The sequence below is a fragment of the Phacochoerus africanus genome, chromosome 8 (genome assembly GCF_016906955.1).
Source record: "Phacochoerus africanus isolate WHEZ1 chromosome 8, ROS_Pafr_v1, whole genome shotgun sequence".
NCBI classification, from domain to species: Eukaryota; Metazoa; Chordata; class Mammalia; order Artiodactyla; family Suidae; genus Phacochoerus; species Phacochoerus africanus.
In genome coordinates, this window is record NC_062551.1 from 54,791,365 (window position 1) to 54,808,464 (window position 17,100).

Consider the following 17,100-nt stretch of genomic DNA (forward strand, 5'->3'; position numbering starts at 1 on the left):
AACGATCCGGCCAGAGGAGATGAGACTGAAGGCGGGGGGCTGGGGCAGCCCCGCGTGGCGAGGTCTGGCCGGGGAGATGGGCGAAGGTGCAGGATGGGCTGGGGCTCGGAGAAGACACTTTCACGGAGGGGGAGTGGGTTAAGGATCCGGCGTGGCTGAGGCTGTGATGCAGCTCCAAGTGAACCCCTAGCCTGAGAACCTCCATATGCTGCAGGGGCGGCCCTAGAAAGACAAAAAGAGAAAGAAAAAGATGAGGACAGCCATTGCCTTTGGCGGGGGTGAGTCAGGTGTTCCGTCACCTGGGTGGGGAGAACTGGGCACCTCTGAGGGCTGAGAAAGAGGCCAGTGTGACAGACACACCTGAGCCCAGGGACTGTCCCTGTGATGTCCTTTTCACAGGAGGGAGCGGCTGCTGAGGGGCCGTGCTCTGCCAACGCCGCAGGCCAGGCTGGGCTTGTCTGACTAGAGGCCGGGCTCTCAATCCTGAAAACTTGGCCTTGACAGTGACTGCGGCACAGAGGAACTGTTCTTTTAGGTAGATTTCGTTTTCTTTTTTCTAGTCATTTTTATTTTTTCCATTATAGCTGGTTTGAGGTGTTATTTTGTTGTTGTTGTTGTTGTTTTGTCTTTTGTCTTTTGTCCTTTTTAGGGCTGCACCCACCACACAGGCTAGGGGTCTAAGTGGAGCTGTAGCTGCATCTGCAACCAACACCACAGCTCACGGCGATGCTGGATCCTCAACCCACTGAGCAAGGCCAGGGATCAAACCCGCAACCTCATGGTTCCTAGTCGGATTCGTTAACCACTGAGCCATGACGGGAACTCCCCAAGATTTCTTTGTCTTTTTGCTATTTCTTTGGGCTGCTCCCGCAGCATGTGGAGGTTCCCAGGCTAGGGGTCGAATTGGAGCTGTAGCCACCAGCCTACGCCAGAGCCACAGCAAACTTGGGATCCAAGCCGCATCTGCAACCTACACCACAGCTCACGGCAACACCGGATCCTCAGCCCACTAAGCAGGGCCAGAGATCGAACCCTCAACCCCATGGTTCCTAGTCGGATTCGTTAACCACTGAGCCACGACAGGAGCTCCCATGATTTTATTTTTTAATTGAAGCACAGTTGCTTTACAGTGTCGTGTTCGTTTCTGCTGTACAGCAGAGTGACTCAGTTATCCACAGGGGTTCTTTGCCGTATTCTTTTCCATGAGGGTTTAGAAGAGGATGGAAATATAGTTCCCTGTGCTACACACTTGGAGCTTGTTGCTGAGCCATCCTGTAGCTACTGGTTGTCATCTGCTAACCCCAAACTCCCAATCCCACGCTCCCTCCTCTCCCTCCCCTTCGGCAACCACACGTCTCTTCTCCATGTCTCTGGGTCTGTTTCTGTTTCACAGGTATGTCTGTTTGTGTTGCGTTTAACCATTGCAAAGTGTACAATTTAGTGGTCTTTAGTACAGTCAGTGTTGGACAACCACCACCCCTAATTTCCATCAGCCCCCCCCCCCCCGCCCCCCAATGAAGCCCCCAACCCCTCAGGAGTCTCGCCCCATCCCCTCTCTCCCCAGCCCCCGGCAACCTCTCATCTGCTTTGTGTCTCTAAAGATTTGCAGATTCCGAACATTTCAGGTAAAAGGACTTGCATGATATGCGGCCTTTGTGTCCAGCTTCCCTTCTCTTGCGTAACCTTTTGGAGTCATCCGCGGCACAGTATGTGTCAGGGCTTCATTCTTTTTTTATGAGCCAATAATATTCCGCTGTAGCATGGACCACTTTTTGTTTATGATGTCCTCACTAAGGTGCCCCCTTGTGGCCGTGATGCATAATGCACACATTTGTGTAACTTTGGTTCTCTGGCGCAGCTGCCTGAGCGGGGAATGGTGGGGTCCTGATTCAAAAAGAAAAAGAAGGGAGTTCCCCACCGTGGCTCAGTGGTTAACGAAGCTGACTAGGAGCCATGAAGTTGCAGGTTCGATCCCTGGCCTTGCTCAGTGGGTTAAGAATCTGGTGTTGCCGTGAGCTGTGGTGTAGGTCACAGACTCAGCTCGGATCCCGCATTGCTGTGTCTCTGGCATAGGCCGGTGGCTACAGCTCTGATTAGACCCCTAGCCTGGGAACCTCCATATGCCACAGGGGTGGCCCAAGAAATGGCAGAAAGACAAAAAAAAAGAAAAAGAAAACAACCACAGTTGATCAGGCCTTCTGCCAGGTGCCCTGAGTTTGGTCGTGCTAATTTTCCTGTATGTTCCATCCTTGGCACCCCCCCACACCCATATGATGTACTTTTTCAGCGTTACCTGCATAGTATCACGGACTCTGTAACTTAACCAAACTGATCAATAGTTCTTATTCCTTAATTTGGGATTCGCCCGGAGGTCTTCTGACCTGTTGTTGAAGTTGATAATAGAATCCACCTCCTCAGAGGGCCACGGTGAGGATTAAACGTGTTGATACGTAAAAGCTCTTGGAGTTCCCGTTGTGGCTCAGCGGGTTAAGAAACCAACTAGTATCCATGAGGACACGGGTTCAATCCCTGGCCCCACTCAGTGGGTTAGGGATCTGGCATTGCTGTGGCTGTGGCATAGGCCGGCAGCTGCAGCTCCGATTGGACCCCCAGCCTGGGAACTCCCATACGCTGCGTGTGCGGACCTAAAAAGACCCAAAGAAAAGAAAAAAAGAAAAGAAAGTAATGCTCTCCATGAAGCCGGGAACTGGGGACTGACCGGGCAGGGACTGAGCCCTCTGGGAGGGCACACCGCTGGCCACCGGGCTCTGTGCTAACCAAGTACCTACCTATTCAGTTTCCTGGGGCCTCCGTAAACGGCCACCAGCTTCAGGGCTCAAGGCGCACATTGGTTCTCTCACAGTCCTGGAGGTCAGAGGTCCACAGTGAGTCTCACTGGGTTACAATTGAGGTGTCAGCAGGACCGGTGCCCTCGGGGAGAATCTGTCTCTGGCCTCTGCCAGCTTCTAGGGGCCGCCTGCATCCCTCAGCTCACGGCCTCTTCCACCTTGGATTGGCAGCAAAGCATCTTCTGTCCGATCTCTGTATCTGTCCTTCCGTCTCTCTGACTCTGATCCTCCTCCTCCTCCTCCGCTCGGCTAAGGACCCTTGCGATTACCTCTAGGGCCACCTGGGTCACCTGGGGTCATCTCAATAGCCCTGATGTAACCACATCTGCCAAGTCCCCTCTGATCGAAGGGGAATGCACGCAGAGGTTCTGGACATCAGGATGTGGTTGTCTTGGGGGGGCCTTATTCAGCCCACCCCAGTGTTTGACAAGCTTCCTCTGCTCTGAAGAGGGGACTCAGGTTCCCATTTTACAGAGGATAACATGGAGGCTCAGAGAAGGAAAAGGACTTGCAGAGGCCACACAGCCCTATGGGTCCAGGGCCCCCCCGACCGTCTTCCCTGGGGGTCTGATTAACAGGTCGCCTTCCTCTCTGTTCGCTATTGAACTTTAGCAACCCCTCTTTTTGCCCAGGTCCCCACACAGCAAATGGTTTCACCACCTGCCAGGTCCCTCGGATCAGAACCTTGAGGGTCACTTTGTTCCCTCTTTCATCCCCACCACCTCATGGGAAAAAATGTATTAGGGTAGGAGTTCCCTGGTGGCTTGGTGGGATAAGGATCTGGCGTTGTCACTGCTGTGGCTTGGGTTGCTGCTGTGATTCAGCTTCAGCTCCTGGCCTTGGAACCTCCATGTGCCTTGGGCGCCGCCAAAAAAAAAAAAAAAGCCAAAAATGGTTCTGGATGGAACCCCTTCTCATCTGCACAGCTACAGCCAGGTCTGAGGCACTGTCCTTTCCTGCCTGGACGATTGCTCTCACCCGCCTCTGGCCTCCTGCTTGTGTCCTCCCCCCTGCAGTCTCTTCTCACACAGCAGCAGAGGGACCCACATCTTCTTGGGTTCTAGTCAGGTTCTTAACTTGCTGAACTACAGTGGGAACTCCCGAGTGGTAGCTTTTACTGCTGTCGCCTTCGTGTCATAGTCTTTCCTCTCAATTTTCTCTTTACCTGGTGCCTTATCAGAGAGACCGACCTCCAAAATTGCATCCTGGGGGCGTTCCCGTCATGGCTCAGCAGAAACAAACCTGATTAGTATCCATGAGGATGCAGGTTCGATCCCTGGCCTCGTTCAGTGGGTTAAGGATCCGGCGTTGCTGTGAGCTGTGGTGTAGGTCGCAGACAGGGCTCGGATCTCATGTTGCTGCGGCTGTGGCGTAGGCCGGCAGCTGCAGCTCCGATTGGACCCCTAGCCTGGGAACCTCCATATGCCGCGTGTGCGGCCCTAAAAACAAAAACAAAAAAATAAAGGGCATGCTGGGAGCTTCTGCCCTTGTTTGCTGTGTAGCAGCCTGGACAGCACTGTTCCTCTAGGACACAAACTGCCCCAATGAGGACGTCAGCTCTGTGAGCACAGACATTTGGACCCGTGTGTCCACCGCCCTGTCCACGGTGCCAATAGCAGTGCCTGGTGCCCAGCAGGCGCTCAGCAAGTGGACGGTCACAGAGTGAAGGTCCAGAGCCACACTTGTCTTGACTTAGCTCTGCTCATCACTCCATGTGGTTTCTGAGCTGCAGCCCATTTTGCAGATGAAGAAACTGAGGCCCGGAGGGCAGTGAGGGCAGTGCCCGATGCTGGTTCCCTGGTCCTCCGGGCTCTTTCTGCCTCTCGCTGGACACCCTTCCTGGAAGGAGCGAGGGAGGAGGCGGAGGTGTGCGGGGCTGAGCTGGCACTGACCCCCGCTCCCGCCCTGCACCGTGTCCCCGCAGGGACAGCATGGACAGCGTGAAGCAGAGCGCGGCCCTGTGCCTGCTGCGGCTCTACAAGGCCTCGCCCGACCTGGTGCCCATGGGCGAGTGGACGGCCCGCGTGGTGCACCTGCTCAACGACCAGCACATGGTGAGGCTTCTGCCCGCAAGACCCACCCCGCCCTCGGCACCCACCTGGATGCCCAGGGCCCCCACCTCTGCCCCGATTCCCACCTGGGTGCCCAGATCCTCCTCGGTGTCCCGACACCCATCACTCAGCCAGACGCTCCAAAGATTCCCTGCCTCTGTTTCTGACCCCCAGGGGTTCCCCCAGCACCCAGTGCCCACCCAACCGGCACAGAGACACTGCCCTCTCTTCCCACCCCCGACATGCCTGTCCCTCAAGGCCTCTGAGCCCTGAAATACCCACCGGGGCACCTGTACACCGCCCCGCACAGCCCTCACACCACCCCAGCCCCAAATGCTCCCGAGCCTCTACTCACAGATCCACAGCCTGGACTTTCATTGCCAGTCCGACCCTCCCCTGAGGGCCCTGACCTGCCGCTTGTCTGTCCCCACAGGGCGTGGTCACAGCTGCTGTCAGCCTCATCACCTGTCTCTGCAAGAAGAACCCGGATGACTTCAAGACGTGCATCTCCCTGGCCGTGTCTCGCCTAAGCCGGGTGGGTGTGGTGTCGGTGCCAGCTGCGAGGAGGTGGCCCCGGCATCCCTGTCCCCTGGGCACCTCTGGTCCCCCTTGGTCTCCCTGAGAACTCGGGCTCAGAGTTGGGATCATCCCAGCTCAGTCACTTCCTGCCTGTGTGGCCCTAGGCAAGTGGCTTCACCTCTCTGGGCCTCCTTTGCACCGTCAGTTCAAAGCGGACGGTCCCAGCGCCTGGCAAGCAGCCAGGAAGCGGGGCTGCTCTCCTTTCTCCCTCTCGCCCCTTCTCTCTTCCTGCTGTTTCTCCTGATTTTCTTTCCCAGGCTTCCCCCCTTCCTTCCTTTCTCCTCCTCTGCCACCTTCGCCTCTGGCCTGGGAACATAGCCCGAGGCCTCCTGTGGGCCCAGCTCTGCAGGCTGACACTGGGGAAACGGATGCGTCGGAACTGAGCCCTGCGCTCAAGGAGCTCCCTGTCCTGCTCGGGGGAGGGGTGCGTGGCTGGACAAGCCACCTCGGTCGCAGATTGTCGTGAAAGAGGTGATCTGTGCTGTTGGGGAGGGAGCAGGGCAGCTCGCACAGGAGGCATTTCAATCAGCCTGGAAATCCAGGAAGGCTTCCTGGTGGAGGTGACGGCTGAGGGAGACTTGGAGTAAATACAAATGTTTCTTGAGCAGGTAATGAAAGGACTGGATTCTCAGCCAAAGAGCACAGCTACCAGCGCACATTCAGTCGTTTTTCCATTCATTCACTGCACATCCGGATACTCCTGTGGGCCAGGCTGGTGGGGGACAGTAAAACAGTGGGGGCTGGGCACCTACTTTCATGGAGGTGGCTCAGAGCAGAAGGGGGCATTGCTTCCTGGAGAAGGGGTTTTCAAGGTTGAATAGGAGTTTGCCATAAGGAAAAAAGAAAGTCACGTGCTCTTTGACTGATTCCCGGAGCCCTTCTGGCATTTCACTTTGTGGCAGGCCCCGGGATCCAGGAAAGGGTCAGAGCTGATTCCAGCCCCTAAGTATTTGGGGGGGACACAAGGAGGCACTCTCCAGGGAGCCGGTGTGGTCCGTGTCCTCGTGAGGCATCGTGAGGCACAGAGCTGGAGTCAGGAGTTTACAGAAGGGAGTCAGGTTGGCCGAGATTTGCTGCCCACCGAGGCAGGGAAATCAGCGAGCCCCAGCGCAGTCTCAGATCCACCTGGTCGCTCACTGTGTGCCTGAGGCTTCCTCAGCCGCCTCCCCTACACCTCAGGCTTCTGCTCCATAAAACGATCACACTGGGAGTTCCCATTGTGCTCAGCGGGTTAAGAACTCCACTAGCATCCACAAGGGACTCAGGTTCGATCCCTGGCCTTGCTCCGTGGGTTAAGGATCCCGCGTTGCCATGAGCTGGGGTGTAGGTCGCAGACCTGGCTTGGATCCTGCGTTGCTGTGGCTGTGGTGTAGGCCGGCAGCTGCAGCCCCTGTTGGACCCCTAGCCTGGGAATCTCCATACGCCTTGGGTGTGGCCCCAAAAAGAACCCAAAAAACCGTTGCACTGTGACAGCTACCTCTTCCTGTGTCCCCAGATTGTCTCCTCGGCCTCCACCGACCTCCAGGACTACACCTACTACTTCGTCCCAGCGCCCTGGCTCTCAGTGAAGCTTCTGCGGCTGCTGCAGTGCTATCCGCCACCAGGTCTGGCGGGGCCCATCTGGTCTGGAGGGTGGGCAAGGGTCCAGGTGCCGGGAGTCTAAGGCTGGGCTGGTGCCTCTAGACCCTAATCCTGGGCTGCAGTGGGAGCAGCACTGAGCCCACGGAGGCTGCAGGCAGGTGGCGGGGGTGAGACGGGGGGGGGCGGGGGGGGGGGGGGGGGGCGGCAGCAGAGGGGACACCGCCCTGCCCCGCACAGAGAATCGCCCATGGTTGTTGATTCCCTGCCATGGCCCAGAGTTCCTGCAAAGCTGGGCTGCACTCCAGCCCTGGGAGGTAGGGGCTGACCTCCCAGCTGTGGGAGGAACCCGAGGCTGGGAGAGGCAGGGCTTTGCTCCAGGTCACCCAGCAGGTCAAGGGGTGATCCCAGGCCAGCGGTTAGAATTAGCATAGCTCTTTTAGGGGTTTTCATGCCCTCGTTGCTCATGGTCACAGCCACTGACATGGACAAAGGGTCTGCAGTGAGCAGCCTGCACTGGGGGTGTCCAGGTGCCCCCAGTTGAGCTGGCAAGGGGCACCGTCCCCACACTGTGCACATCGGGAAACAGGCTTGGCGATGAGATGTGGCCTTGCCAGGCCCGGGCAGTGACTCCAGGATCTGTGCCCTAATCTGTGCCATATGCCACGTGGGCTGCCTCTCAACTTCCAGATCCTCGGATGTCTGACCTCATGGAGCAGTTTTAAGGGATCCTGTGCCGCGGTGCTCAGCTCCCAGTAGGTGCTTGACTGGTTAGTGCTCTTCCACTCAGCCAGCTGGCTGCAAGCGTGTGTGAGCACAGGTGTGCACACACGGTAATGGAGTGTATGATGTAGGTGACACTCGAGGCCCCTCCCAGCCTCTGAAGGCCAAGGGTGAATTTCGTCAGGAGGCCCAGGGGAAGCATCTTCCCCATTGTGGGTCTTTCTCATCCCATACGGAAGGGCGTCGCTAGAGTCTAAGCTCACTGGCATCTCTGCAGCCCTGCTTCACATTGCTCGGGTGTGCCCGGGACAGGCGCCTCTGTATGCCCTGTGCTGTAGGAATTGCAGCATCGGAGTTCCCGTTGTGGCTTGGTGGTTAATGAACACGACTAATATCCGTGAGGACTCGGGTTCGATATCCCTGACCTTGCTCATTTGCTCAGTTATGGACCCAGCGTTGCCAGGAGATATGGTGTAGGTGGCACACGCGGCTGAGTTGCTGTGGGTGTGGTGTAGGCCGGCAGCTGTAGCTCCGATGGACCCCTAGCCTGGGAACCTCTATGTGTCGAGGGTGTGGCCCTAAAAAGACACAAAGACCAAAAAAGGGAATTGTGGCCACGGTAACCCTGCCCAGTGCTGGGCAGGGTGGGGCTCCAATTTATTTCCAAAGAATTTTTTTTTTTTTTTACAATGTATTGCAAAAATTTTAGTAGAGGGAATTCCCGTAGTGGCTCAATGGAAGCCAATTTGACTAGTATCCGGGAGTTCCCTTCTTGGCTCAGCGGTTAATGATCCCCACTAGGATCCATGAGCATGAGGGTTCAATCCCTAGCCTCGCTCAGTGGGTTAAGGATCCGGTGTTGCTATAAGCTGTGGTGTAGGCCGGTAGCTGCAGCTCTGATTCGACCCATAGCCTGGGAGCCTCCCTATGCTGCTGGTTTGGCTGTTAAAAAAAAAAAAAAGAAGAAGAAGAAAAGCTAAAAAGAAAGAAAAATTTTAAACATCTAAATAACTTGGGAGAAGAGTAAGCCGCCCTCCTGGTTCCCCGCCCCTGGCAGCATAGCCTCCGTGGCGCTTTACCCCTTGGCTGTATCTGCCCCTGTCCCTCGCTCTCTCGGACACCGGTTGCTGAATTACTTGAAAGCACGCTGCAGGCATCACAACACTCCCCCTTACCCCAGGAGATTTCCACCGTTGCCTACAATCACAAACGCCGTGCAGGAGTTCCCTGGTGACCCAACAGGTTAAGGAGCAGGCGTCGCCACTGCTGTGGCGCACCTTTGATCCCCGGCACGGGAACTCCTGAGTGCCATGGGCTCAGCCAAGAACAAAAAAGAACACTGTACAGGAGTTCGCGTTGTGGCTCAGTGGTTAACGAATCCCACTAGGAACCATGAGGTTGCAGGTTCGATCCCTGGCCTTGCTCGGTGGGTTGAGGATCTGGCGTTGCCGTGAGCTGTGGTGTAGGTCGTAGATGCAGCTTGGATCCTGTGTTGCTGTGGCCGTGGTGTAGGCCGGCGGCTACAGCTCTGATTAGACCCCTAGCCTGGGAACCTCCATATGCCACGGGAGCGGCCCTAGAAAAAGGCAAAAAGACAAAAAAAAACAAAAAACAAAACACACTACAAAAACCGCAGTGTCCCTGCCACACCTAAGGAGATGCAGAATAACCCCAGGGTCATCGTCTGTCCAGGCAGCAAACTGTGCTTATGGCCCCTGGAGTTATTTTTGCGGCTTTGAAAACACGATTTAGGACCCCAAATTAAATATCATCCTGTCTTTGTCATTTTTTTGTCCCCCTGTCTGGACCAGCCCCCGCCTCCCCCCGCCTGTGTTTGAAGAAACAGGAGAGCTCGGGGTTGCCACGTGTCCCGTGTTGTGGATCTGGCCGATGGCTGCTTGTGTCCCTTAGCCCGTTCTTCTGTCTCATGAGTTTACTGAGGGATTTTGGCGCCACACTGTTTGCTAGAACCCTTGACAGCTGTTCTGTCCCCTCGGGGTTGCCTCACATACGAAGGGGTGGCAGTTCTTGGGGTTTGTGTGGGCCCCTGGTTGGTGACGGTCTGTCTCAGGCCCTCCACCCCTGCTGGGGAGAGCCTGGCTTGGGGGTGGCTCCGGGCGAGGTCTCTGGAGCTTTCTTTCTCCGTGAGGCTCCCGAAGAGCATCGATGCTGCAGAAAGTGGTGGAGCCTCTTGTGCCATGGAGTCAGGACACATCAGGACAGTTGCTCTGTTGACCGCCTCCGGCCTCCTCCTGCCGGTCCCCTGGGGACCCAGGAAGGGCTTGTGGGAGTGGCCCCAGCCTGCAGCCATGGGGCCTGCCCTGCCCCTCTGGAACGGGGTGTGGCCTCTGCCCCTGGCGGGTGGGCAGGCGGACCGGGCCGGCAGAGAGCTCAGCCCAGGGCCTGCCCTCCCTCTCCCCAGAGGACGCGGCCGTGAAGGGGCGGCTGGTGGAGTGTCTGGAGACGGTGCTCAACAAGGCCCAGGAGCCACCCAAGTCCAAGAAGGTCCAGCACTCCAACGCCAAGAACGCCATCCTTTTCGAGACCATCAGTCTCATCATCCACTACGACAGGTGCCTGCCTGGGGTGTGGGCAGCCTGGCCCGAGCAGAGGGGGCGCTGGGGGCCAGGACTCCGGGGTCCGAGGGACAGGGGAGCTGGGGGAGTGCAGCTTCTGGGAGGTGGAGGGTGAAGGCGGGAGGAGCCGCCCTGCAGGGCTGAGGCCCGGCCCTCCTGCCGGGTGCTTGCTGATGTCTATTTGCCTGCGTCCCCGGGAGTGGGCAGGACCGGCACGGAGGGCGGGAGTTGAGACCTGGGGCCTCCACCTCCTCATGTCCCCTGCGTGTCCCTCCCTCTCCCGGCGGCGGCGGCAGTGAGCCCAACCTCCTGGTGCGGGCCTGTAACCAGCTGGGCCAGTTCCTGCAGCACCGGGAGACCAACCTGCGTTACCTGGCCCTGGAGAGCATGTGCACGCTGGCCAGCTCCGAGTTCTCCCACGAGGCGGTCAAGACCCACATCGACACCGTCATCAACGCCCTCAAGGTGCCCCCTCTAGGAGCCTGCCCCGGCCCCTCGGACCCGGCCTGTGTCTCCTCTGCTGCCTCAGAGATGCTGGGGGCACTCGGAGGCTCTGGGGGTGGCCAGCCCTGTGCCGGAAGGGTACCTTGAACACACCCTACCTGCTCTCCTCCCTCAGACGGAGCGGGATGTCAGCGTGCGACAGCGGGCAGCCGACCTCCTCTATGCCATGTGTGACCGGAGCAACGCCAAGCAGATCGTGTCGGAGATGCTGCGCTACCTGGAGACGGCCGACTACGCCATCCGAGAAGAGATCGTGAGTCCTGGGAGGGGCCGGACGCCCAGGCTCCTGGGTCTCCTCCGTGGGCACACTCCCACACCTTGATCCCCTGGCCCGGCCGGCAGGTCCTGAAGGTGGCCATCCTGGCTGAGAAGTACGCCGTGGACTACAGCTGGTACGTGGACACCATCCTCAACCTCATCCGCATCGCAGGCGACTATGTGAGCGAGGAGGTGTGGTACCGCGTGCTGCAGATCGTCACCAACCGAGATGACGTGCAGGGTTACGCTGCCAAGACCGTCTTCGAGGTTAGCACCCCCAGCTCTGCCCCGCAATGGGGCCTCAAGGCAGAGTGGGGACGGCTGGGGCTGTGGGGCCATCCCCGGGCCTGCATCCTGCTTCTTCAAAGGAGGAGGAGCCCTGACCTCCTTGGGCCACCCCAGGGACGAGGGCTGGGCCAATGGGAGGGTCAGCAGGGTGCGGGGTGCCCAGGGTGTAGCCACTGGTCCCGGGTGCCAGCAGGTTCCCACTCCCTCTGCCCCAGAAAAGGGGGCCCAGGAGTTCCTGTTGTGGCTCAGTGGTAATGAACCAGACTAGTATCCATGAGGATGCAGGTTTTTGTGTTTTGTTTTGTTTTGCTTTTGTCTTTTTTAGGGCTGCATCCAAGGCATCTGGAGGTTCCCAGCCTAGGGGTCTAATTGGAGCTGTAGCTGCCAGTCTATACCACAGCCACAGCAATGCCAGATCCGAGTCACGTCTGCAACCCACACCACAGCTCACGGCAACGCCAGATCCTTAACCCACTGAGGGAGGCAAAGGATTGAACCTGCAACCTCATAGTTCCTAGTCGGATTCGTTTCTTTCTTTCTTTCTTTTCTTTTTTTTTTTTTTTTTGGTCTTTTTGCCATTTCTTGGGCTGCTGCCGCGGCATATAAAAGTTCCCAGACTAGGAGTCCAATTGGAGCTGTAGCTGCCAGCCTACGCCAGAGCCACAGCAATGCGGGATCCAAGCCGCGTCTGCGACCTACACCACAGCTCACAGCAACGCCGGATCGTTAACCCACTGAGGGAGGCAAAGGATTGAACCTGCAACCTTATAGTTCCTAGTCGGATTCGTTAACCACTGCACCATGATGGGAACTCTGGATTTGTTTCTACTGTGCCACGACGGGAACTCTGAGGATGCAGGTTTAATCCCTGGCTGTGCTTAGTGGATTAAGGATCGGATTTGACCCCTAGCCTGGGAACCTCCATATGCTGCACCTGTGCCCCCGCCCCCCAAAAAAAGGAAGGCAGCCCCATCCTGCTCCTTCTTACTCTGTGTGAGCTCGGGCCCGTCACTTACCTGCTCTGTGCCTCAGTTTCCCCATCTATACACCCACCCACAGCAGAGTCATGAGTCATTCAGTTAACAGGAGTCACTGGCTGAGCCCCGGGCCCGGCTCATGCTGAGTGGTCCTGAGCCAGGATGGCACCCCTTACTGTTGTCCCTGCCCCCAGGCACTCCAGGCTCCAGCCTGCCACGAGAACATGGTCAAGGTCGGCGGCTACATCCTCGGGGAGTTTGGGAACCTGATTGCCGGGGATCCCCGCTCCAGGTGAGGCGGGGAAGACACGTGCTCCCGAGAGGTCTGGGGCCCTCAGCCCACGTGGGGTCCCGGGAAGGGTCCCCGTGCGGGAGGCGGCACCTCCCGAGGGGGCTTCCTGGAGAGGGCGATGGAGCCGGCCGCCCACTGACCCCCGCCCGGCCCCTGCCGCCTGCAGCCCCCCAGTGCAGTTCTCCCTGCTGCATTCCAAGTTCCACCTGTGCAGCGTGGCCACGCGCGCCCTGCTGCTGTCCACCTACATCAAGTTCATTAACCTCTTCCCGGAGACCAAGGCCACCATCCAGGGCGTGCTGCGGGCCGGCTCTCAGCTGCGCAACGCTGACGTGGAGCTGCAGCAGCGCGCCGTCGAGTACCTCACCCTCAGCTCGGTGGCCAGCACGGACGTCCTGGTCAGCGCCCCAGTCCCCACGCGTCCCTCCTCTGCTCCTCGTCCCCGCCCCCGCCCCCCCGGCTCCTCCCTAAACCTGCAGCCGGGGATGCCTGTCCCTGACCTGCTCCCGTCCCCCGGCCCCGCAGGCCACTGTGCTGGAGGAGATGCCGCCCTTCCCCGAGCGCGAGTCCTCCATCCTGGCCAAGCTGAAACGCAAGAAGGGGCCCGGGGCCGGCAGCGCCCTGGATGACGGCCGGAGGGACCCCAGCAGCCATGACATCAACGGGGGCGTGGAGCCCACCCCCAGCACCGTGGTGAGTCCCATGGGGCTGGGCCACCAGGGCGGGGCCCAGCCGGGCCTCCAGGCCGTCCTGTCTTCTCAGCTGCCCCTGCCTTCCTCGCAGTCGACGCCCTCGCCCTCTGCTGACCTCCTGGGGCTGCGGGCAGCCCCTCCCCCGGCGGCACCCCCGGCTCCCTCCGGGGCCGGCCAGCTCCTGGTAGACGTCTTCTCCGACGGCCCTGCCGCGCAGCCCAGCCTGGGGCCCACCCCCGAGGAGGCCTTCCTCAGGTACCAGCCGCCTCGGGCCCAGGGCTGTCCCCTTTCCATCTGCCCCCTCCCTACTTCTCCATCACTCCTGGCCCTGAGCCTCTGTCCTGTCCGCCCTGGCTGCCGCCTCCCCCGGCCTCCTCCCTCCCTTTGGGCCACTCTGGCCTCTTGGCTGACCCTGGCCACCCTGTGTCATCCTTTCTCGTCATCACGGCTCAGCCTGCTCTTTTCTCCTCCCCTCCTCCCTCCCTCTCTGTCTCTCTCTCTCTCCCTTTGCCCTCTTGCTGCCTCTCTGGGATTGGCTGCCCACCACGCCTGTCTTCTCTTGTCTGCTCTGGGATTGGATGGCCCAGCGAGCTGGAGCCGCCTGCCCCTGAGAGCCCCATGGCTTTGCTGGCTGACCCAGCTCCAGCTGCTGAGTAAGGGGTGGCCTCAGGGGGTTGGGGGGCAGACTCTTGTGTCCCCAGGGAGGGTTAGGGGACCGGGAGCGCTGGTCACAGGGTTCCTGATGCCTTGTGGAGGCAAGGACTTGGAGAGGAGTGATAATCAGGGCCCTCTGGTACAGGGGGTCGGGGGTGATGGCACCTGCCAGGGTCCTGTTCCCATTGCCAGTCTGACTCTGGGGCTCTTGGGAGAATCTGGGCATATGGATTCTGGGATTCTGTCCTTTCAGGACCTGCTATTATCCCACCACTAGCTCTGGGCCTTTACCTCTAGCCCCCCCCCGCCCCCCGGCCCCCTCCCATCTCCCTCCTCTCCCACCTGCAGCCCAGGTCCTGAGGATATTGGCCCGCCCATCCCGGAAGCCGATGAACTGCTGAATAAGTGAGTCGTGGACAAGGTTGGAGAGGGCAGTGGGGACAAGAGGGGAGCACAAAGCAGGGTTCAGGGGGGCACTCGTCATCCCAAGCCCTCACCGCCCCCACCCAGGTTCGTGTGCAGGAACAACGGGGTCCTGTTTGAGAACCAGCTGCTGCAGATTGGCGTCAAGTCAGAGTTCCGGCAGAACTTGGGTACGTCCAGGGAGGGATGGGGTAGGGTTTCGGGGAGACCTTGGCCTGGGGATGGGGTGGAAAGAACTCAGATGGAGCCCTGCCCCGCCCCACCCCTCACAGGCCGCATGTATCTCTTCTACGGCAACAAGACTTCGGTGCAGTTCCAGAACTTCTCGCCCACTGTCGTCCACCCCGGAGACCTCCAGACTCATATCCTCTTGGTCTGGCCTGGTTCCCTGGTTCCAGACCCCTGTTGGGCCCTCTTCCTCCAGAGCCTGAGTACATGGTACTTCTCTGAGATCTGGTGTTATCTGTCAGGTGGGGCGGGCCTCTCTCCCGGCACAGGAGGCGACCGTGATGTGATAGGGATGCGGGAGGTGTTGCTTCCGGAACCCCCTGACCCCGTCCCATGGCTCCACACCCATGATCCCAGCCCTTCCTGCCCTGGCTAGCCAGGCCTAGGGGTCTTGATGCTGACCGGGGCCTTCTCCTGTGTGCCCTGGGCCAGTCCCTTGGCCTCTCTGAGCCTTGCTATCCCTTCTGTGAAGTGTGGATTCTCCTCTTCTTTCTCCCAGGCTTGTTTTGAAGATCGGTGTGGTTGGAAAGCCCTGGCAGGGTGGCTGTCGTAAAGGAAGTGCTTGAGCAGTCAGTCCCCTCTCTCCCATCCTCTGGTGCTCAGTTCCCACAGCTGGAAAACTAGTGGATAGTGCCCCCAATCCGAGGACATTTTCCGTTTCTTGTTTAATTCATCAACATTTCCAGGGAGTTCCCGTCGTGGCTCAGCGGAAACGAATCTGACTGGTATTTTTGAGGACACAGGTTCAATCCCTGGCCTCGCTCAGTGGGTTAAGGATCTGGCATTGCTGTGGCTGTGGCGTAGGCCAGCAGCTATGGCTCCAATTCACCCCCCAGCCTGGGAACCTCCATATGCCCCGGGTGGCCCTAAAAAGACAAAAAAAAAAAAAATTTCCATATGGCCCCTGTAGGCTCAGATCTGTGCTGGATGGGGAGTCAGGGACACCTTTGCCTTTGGGTTGTTGACATAAAGGCAGAGGGTGATAACTACCACTATTTCTGTGGACTTACCACGTGCCAAACAGACTGACAAGCACTCATGCTGGATTATTTCATTGAATGCTGAGGACACTGCATTCATTTTGCAGATGAGGCTAAGATAGGTTAACTGACTTGCCCACTGTCACCAAGGTGGTAAGAGCTGGGCTTCAAACCCGGGTCAGCCTTTAGAGCCACAGAGGATCTCCAGTTGCACTACGGGCGTGACCTCTGCAGAAATGGAGGCATCTGAGCCCAATATGGAAAGTCAGAGGAGGCACCTAGCGGGGTGGGTCCCTGGTTTGGTGTGGAGCCGGGCCTTGGAGGATGAGACCGGGACGGCAGGGTAGGGACTCTCAGAGGCCTGCAGGCTGGGGCTGAGTGTTCTGAACGATTATGGCGAAGACCCCGTCCCGTGCCGCTTCTGGCTTCCTTGACCACCGGCACAGCTGGCCGTGCAGACCAAGCGGGTGGCCTCGCAGGTGGACGGCGGGGCGCAGGTGCAGCAGGTGCTCAACATCGAGTGTCTGCGGGACTTCCTGACGCCCCCGCTCTTGTCCGTGCGCTTCCGGTGAGTCGGGAGGCGGGGCGCTGGCTGGTGGGCGGGGCTTTCCGGGCGAGGGCGTGGCCTAACCCGAGGCCGCTCTCCGCGCGTCTCCCCCCGCAGGTATGGGGGCGCCCCCCAGTCCCTCACCCTGAAGCTCCCGGTGACCATCAACAAGTTCTTCCAGCCGACGGAGATGGCGGCCCAGGACTTCTTCCAGCGTTGGAAGCAGCTAAGCCTGTGAGCCGCGGGCGGCTGGGCCGGGGCCGGGGCCGCCCTCGGGGCGGAGCGGGGCGGGGCGGGGGCTTCCGATCCCCCACCTGAACCTTTCCCGGCCCCCAGACCCCAACAGGAGGCGCAGAAAATCTTCAAAGCCAACCACCCCATGGACGCGGAGGTCACTAAGGCCAAGGTGAGCCAGGCAAGACAGGAGAGGCCCTACCGGGCTCACACCCCAGCCCCACCTCTCTCAAGTTCTGGGATTTGGGGAGCGGCGGCCGCTCAGCTTCTCTGAGCTTGTTTCCCCAGGCGTGAAGGAGGGTCTGGGGGGACTTGGTGTGTCACTGTCTGGGAGCTAACAAAGCCCGGGCATCCTCTGACGGCCACCCGCATCCTCCCCAGCTCCTGGGGTTTGGCTCTGCGCTCCTGGACAACGTGGATCCCAACCCTGAGAACTTCGTGGGGGCTGGGATCATCCAGACTAAAGCCCTGCAGGTGGGCTGTCTGCTGCGGCTGGAGCCCAACGCCCAGGCTCAGGTGCGTGGTGGTCTGGGAGGCCCCTGCTTTGTGTTCTTTGCACCCCCCCCTCCTGCCTCACTCTGTCCTTTAAGTCATGTGTCCCCGTGCCCCTCCTGTCTCTCCATCCTCCCTGATTTGCATCTCCCCACAGCCTCTCCACTCTTCTTGA

The 17,100-nt window shown here is 59.1% G+C and overlaps 1 protein-coding gene across 2 annotated transcripts in view; it reads left to right on the top strand.

Moving 5' to 3' along the window:
* Window positions 1-17,100, top strand: part of AP2A1 (adaptor related protein complex 2 subunit alpha 1) — a 37,694-nt gene that overhangs the window by 19,978 nt on the left and 616 nt on the right. Inside the window, exons 5-23 of one of the 2 annotated variants that reach the window (XM_047790117.1) lie at window positions 4,774-4,903; window positions 5,334-5,435; window positions 6,975-7,083; window positions 10,203-10,353; window positions 10,653-10,821; window positions 10,976-11,113; window positions 11,203-11,385; window positions 12,578-12,675; window positions 12,842-13,073; window positions 13,201-13,368; window positions 13,459-13,622; window positions 13,955-14,020; window positions 14,370-14,426; window positions 14,532-14,614; window positions 14,717-14,806; window positions 16,097-16,220; window positions 16,317-16,433; window positions 16,536-16,605; window positions 16,815-16,949. In XM_047790117.1, the coding sequence (XP_047646073.1) occupies window positions 4,774-4,903; window positions 5,334-5,435; window positions 6,975-7,083; window positions 10,203-10,353; window positions 10,653-10,821; window positions 10,976-11,113; window positions 11,203-11,385; window positions 12,578-12,675; window positions 12,842-13,073; window positions 13,201-13,368; window positions 13,459-13,622; window positions 13,955-14,020; window positions 14,370-14,426; window positions 14,532-14,614; window positions 14,717-14,806; window positions 16,097-16,220; window positions 16,317-16,433; window positions 16,536-16,605; window positions 16,815-16,949 (2,386 nt within the window). The remainder of the gene's footprint in view (window positions 1-4,773; window positions 4,904-5,333; window positions 5,436-6,974; window positions 7,084-10,202; window positions 10,354-10,652; window positions 10,822-10,975; window positions 11,114-11,202; window positions 11,386-12,577; window positions 12,676-12,841; window positions 13,074-13,200; window positions 13,369-13,458; window positions 13,623-13,954; window positions 14,021-14,369; window positions 14,427-14,531; window positions 14,615-14,716; window positions 14,807-16,096; window positions 16,221-16,316; window positions 16,434-16,535; window positions 16,606-16,814; window positions 16,950-17,100) is intronic. The other variant, XM_047790118.1, reaches the window with a different exon arrangement.